The sequence below is a fragment of the Vigna unguiculata genome, chromosome 3, assembly GCF_037176805.1.
Source record: "Vigna unguiculata cultivar grain cowpea cultivar isolate G323 ecotype 2 chromosome 3, ASM3717680v1, whole genome shotgun sequence".
Taxonomy (NCBI): Eukaryota; Viridiplantae; Streptophyta; class Magnoliopsida; order Fabales; family Fabaceae; genus Vigna; species Vigna unguiculata.
Genome location: NC_140794.1, coordinates 43,296,490 through 43,301,736, shown reverse-complemented (window position 1 = coordinate 43,301,736; position 5,247 = coordinate 43,296,490). Strand labels below are relative to the sequence as shown.

The window sequence follows — 5,247 nt, the reverse complement described above, 5'->3', positions numbered from 1 at the left end:
GAACCTTCGAGTCTTAAGCCCATTTACTTTTAACAAGCTAATCAATGAGGCATCAAGGGTGGTGTCTTTTTTATTCCATTCTCTGTTTGATGCATCCAATTATTTGCCTTAAATAATTATACGTTGCTTGAGATATTTCTGGAGTCTGTTATTTTACAAAGGGAAAAAGAGATAGAGTTTTGCTTCCGTTTATTTATTTATTTTTTCTGTTTTTGTTTTCTTTCCATAATACCTGGAGTATTTTTTTATTACAATGCACCGCCAAGCATGTTATCGCCGTTAAAAACTGAAAACATCAGTTTAGCGGATATGACGTCTCATTATTCTGTGCAAAACAAAACCAAATAAAATATAAAGAACTACCAATATCCTGACTCTACAGAAATGTTATTGAATTTGACATGTGCTATATCGTGACTCAACAACTATAGAGGTTGATTCAGTTCTGGTTTGGTGATGAGTATCACACACCTCTTGTATAATTAGTTCTGCATAAAACATTAACATTGTTACATTATTTCTTCTTTCAAAGCGATCTTGAGCCTTTTTACATTGTTACCACTAACCGAGTCGACGAATTAAAAAAACAACAAATGCATATAACCACTTCCAAGCTCCAAGTATCTTACAATTTTAAAGTGGTACAGGTCAATCCACAGAGATGACAATTTGTTTCCTCGGACAATTTTCCCTTTAAAGTGATGTAGTTAATATGTTATGCAGAGTGTATAACGTGGCACCTGAAACTGAAAAGTATTTACTTTACTAGTGGTGAAAGAATCGGTCGTTGATTGAAGCAAATAACAGAAGACGCGCTTGTGCGGTTTTATGTCAATGGATGGAATAAAATATGTTCAGTGAACAAAAAGAAAAAAAAAAAAAAAAGAACATGAGAATAGATTGATATTAAACCTGATATAAGAATTAATCATGCCAGAGCTGATCTTGTCATCTCATATGCCAAGAAGCATGCTGCATTTGCAGGAATACTTCGGGCCATAGCAGGACCAAAACCCTTATACAAGCCTTTGAAGCCCTGTGAAGCTTGAATCTTTCTGAATGCATCAAATGAACCAGAAAATTTTGGGTTTCTGTAATCATCTACTTGAATCACACTCTTAATAACATCAGTTGGGTAAACAATGAACCAGAAAGAAGCTCCAGCCAAGCCTCCAGCAACAATCAGAGAACCTCTACTTAGGCCAGAAGTATCAGTGCCTCCTGCAAACTTTTGCTTTAATGCTTCGTATACACCAAACATTATAGCATTTCCTGGTATCTCTCGAGCCATAGTGGGAACCAAGCCCTTGAAAAGACCTCTTATGCCCCCTTCTGATCTGAGAACATGCCTGACCACATCCATGGGCCCTCCATATTTAACAGCCACAGTAGCTGTTTCAGAGCCGGCAAGCGCACTTTGTGCTTGCAACCTGATGATATTCACCATGGATGGAAAAAGTTAAGCATAAGATCACTACATATTTGGAGTACCTATGGTGATGTCTAAGTAACAAGAAAAGTTAATAAAGACACCAATCTGTAGCTAGTATTCATTTGGTTTTTCCGAAATGACAAAACCACTAAAAACTATAGAAGCTGATAGAAAGAAAAGGAAAAAGAAACTGATATTAAAGAGGATCATGACAAGAAGAACACCATCAGACCTGCATTTGATCAATTCAGTTGGGCATGCAAGAATGGAAACAGCAACTCCAGCTCCAGCACCACAGACAAATTGCTGATTCACTGTGAGGGGGACACCAGGATTGGACCTCACTAATGTTTCCATTTGTCCCCTCACTGAGAACAGGACAGCATTGAAAGCTGCTACTGTAGCAAGAGGAACACCCATACCTTTGTATAAACCCCTTGGCCCTTCTGATGCTATTGTCTGCTTGACAGCATCAAATGCACCTGAATACTTGGGAAGCTGACCGGGGGGTGGTACAGGCTGGCTTTGGAGCTTGACCTTGATAGTGTCAAAGGGGTGTCCACATATCAACTGTGCTGCCCCTCCAATAGTTCCAGCTGTAAGGTCCTTAGCCACATCTCCCATCTGCAAAACATAAATTCCAAAGAGGGAAAGAGAGAAACAAAGGATTTAGACTATGAAATATCAACACAATAAATGGTTTAATACAAAGAATCCAACGAAAAGTATGATCCTTGAGAAAACAGCCCATTTAAGCAATAAGCTATTGTTTTGCAGCAGATCAAATAGGATTGTTGTTTAAACAAACGGAATTGCGGTGCAAATTCATGAGATTATAACTTATCAATTCATACAAAACCTCTATTTTCAAAGAATAAAATCCTTGAAGTTAAGTATAGAGACGACAGAAATATGATGGATAGAAATAAAAAGGAGGAGCAGAAATAGTGGAAAATAAAGCAGAAATTGAAAATATTTGGTTGAAAATAAATAGAGAAGATGTGAGGAGAGAGATGAACGCAAGTATGTAAACAATAGTACAGTAGCATACTAATTTCAAATCAATTCTTCTCTAAATCTCTTAAACCAGCAACACCAACTTATTTCTGTCTGCTCAAAATTATTTATATCCCTAAACCAAACATGGCATTAAGTGTAGGATGGGAACTCAGAGTAGAAACATACACCATATTTTGCCTTTTGAATAGGACTAGCTAAGGGAAAAGTAAAAAATTGAGTTCTTTCCATACTATGTACCTTATTGATTAATTATGTGTGCTATTTCATCAATGCAAGTTTATCACACTAGAAATGCAAAGGCAAAGTGATTTAAGATATCCCGAGAGATACATTTCATATATGCAACACCAGGGTCTCAGGTTCGTGTTCAATGATATACATGGAAAACCAAATGAGTTGAAAGTTTTCAGAGCTCTCACCTTCATTAATATAAAAGAATTGGCAGGAGAAAATCCACTCACATTTGACAGATAATAAATTACGAGGGCTAGTTAGACAGAAAAAACAATCATTTTCTTCCACCAGCTTTATTTAAGGCCATATACAATAGCTCATATCACCTCAACATACAATCTATACATGTCCATGCCCTTTTCCGACTTGATGCCCCGAAGTATTAAAGGAGAAGAGAATCTGAAAGCTCACAAGAGTAATTTGGTTCAGATACTAAAAGGTGAAAGATGACACCTTCCACTCTCTTCTGGCTTTAAATTGCAGTCGCAATTTTTGTTACTTAGGATTGCATTGTCACCATACCAAAATTACAAAACAAAAGTAGATGGCGTGGTAATTGCTCTTGCGGAATTCTACCAAACCCAATTAGCGTATTTCAAAAGCATGAATAAAAATACAATACGTGTCAGCAATCATGTAACTACAGATAAATAAACATAAAGAAGGACAAAAGGCAGAAAGAAACGACACTCACATACACTAGTTTTCAATCAAACAACATGAAGCCAGAGCATACATGTACTATCAGGGACGACAATTACAATTACCATTCATTGATTCAATAAACAAACTTCTGAATTTGTCCTAAATCTTGAATCTTACCGTACTCTAGAAGTGCCCAGAGACTCCGATGAAACGCAGGGTGAAAAGGGAATAAAACCCAACTCCTTTGATTGACAGAAAGTTAGTTCGTTAGTTAAAAGAATCTGAAAGGATCAGCAAAAGCAGGATCGTGTGTGCAGAAGAATTTGCATCGTGTGGTTAATTGAAAAGTGGAGTACGGGAGTGAGGCATGAAATGGGTAATGTTCAGGTGGCGGAGAATCTCGGGAGTTAAAAACAAAAATGGGTAATTGAATCTGAGAGGAGAGAGCCACAAGAAAGTTTGGGATAGGAATAGGACAAAGTAACAAAGCCAGCGAAACAAAGTGTGGCTCAAACGTTGATTTGTGGAATCACCAAAATCCAACCTCACCCACTTCCCTGACTCAGCAATTAATCACTCACTTCATAAATAAATGCATATATTGAAAGAGAGAGATTGCGGCCAACATGAACGCACTTTGAGTATAAGATTATGGGAAATAGGAACACTCGCGTGAGTGGTTCGCTCTCATTCTATGACTCCCAACTTTTGTGGACTCAGACGATGCGACTTGCAAAAAGTGTTTGACATGATACCATATTTGGTGATAAAACTATCCATCTGCTACTTTATTTAAAAATTTTAAAACTCGATACCATATTTGGATTTTATATTTACAATGATTCAATATTTTTTATATTTATTTTTAATTCAACATGATTTTTATATTCTTTTATAAAGATTCAAAGCCGTTTTTTTATGTTTGATTAATGTTAATGTGGTTTATGTAGTCCTGATTTAGAATGCTAGAATGGACACATAAGGCATTATTTATGATTGCACTTGAATTGCAAAGGAACATGTGGCAAAGTTGTTCCTTTCATGGAGATTGTTGTATTTATTCTTTTTTCATTTCTCCTATTATGTTATTTGCATCTTATTTTTTCTTCTTTTTCTAGTTGTTCTATTTTGCTTCTTGTCCTATGTTGTTTCTATGTTTTTTTATATATGTCTCAATTCCTAACGTCTTTCTCATGTGGTTATAATAGTGTTAATGGTGTTGAGGATGCAAAATCAATGTAGTTCCTTTCACGGTGGTGGGAAGAGAGGTTTAGGGGTAACACTCATTTGTAATTGTGATCATGTCGCAATTTTGAGAATAATTAGAATTGTTATGGTAAGAAACAATTTTAGGATTGTCCTAATTATAACATTAGAGTTATAAACTTCTTTTTGTGATGATTAGGGATGGCAACGGGGCGGGGCGGGGACGAGTTTCGCTATCCCATACCCATCCCCGCATAAAAAATTCATCCCCATCCCCATACCCAAACTCAACGGGTATCAAACTTTTTTCCCATCCCCATCCCCACCGGGTAACGGGTATAATCTCGTACCCATACCCGTACCCGTGTTCTAACTACTTCAATATTAATTTTTATAAAAGAAAAAAAATTACGGTAAAGAAAACATAATATTATGAAATATTCAATATTAGGAGGATTTTCTTCGATGCCAAATACCTTAAAATAAATTATAATTGTTTACATTTTATATTAGAATACCAAATAAAATTTCATGTGAACCAAAACATTTGTTAAATTTGCAAACTACAACATTGATGAACTTAGTTGATAAAATTAAAAAATATTTCAAAAAAATATAAAAGGAAAACAAATATTTAAATTAAAATATATTTTAAATGTTTGTTTACTTCAATTTTTTAAATTCTAATGAATATCTTTTTTATACACTAA

General features: G+C 35.5%; 1 protein-coding gene across 3 annotated transcripts; it reads right to left on the bottom strand.

Moving 5' to 3' along the window:
• Window positions 1-474: 474 nt before the first annotated feature.
• Window positions 475-3,980, bottom strand: LOC114179796 (mitochondrial carnitine/acylcarnitine carrier-like protein). 3 transcript variants are annotated; one of them, XM_028066256.2, is made up of 3 exons: window positions 1,665-2,056; window positions 913-1,430; window positions 475-746 (listed from the first exon to the last, which is right to left on the bottom strand). In XM_028066256.2, exons 1-2 carry the CDS (start codon window positions 2,054-2,056, stop codon window positions 929-931), a joined length of 894 nt encoding a protein of 297 aa, XP_027922057.1. In that variant the 3' UTR covers window positions 475-746; window positions 913-928. The 3 variants fall into 3 exon arrangements, with proteins under 3 accessions (XP_027922057.1, XP_027922055.1, XP_085527838.1); XM_028066254.2 differs by having other exon boundaries at window positions 579-740; XM_085671712.1 differs by lacking the exon at window positions 475-746 and adding an exon at window positions 3,509-3,980 and having other exon boundaries at window positions 792-1,430.
• Between the last annotated feature and the right edge of the window lie 1,267 nt (window positions 3,981-5,247).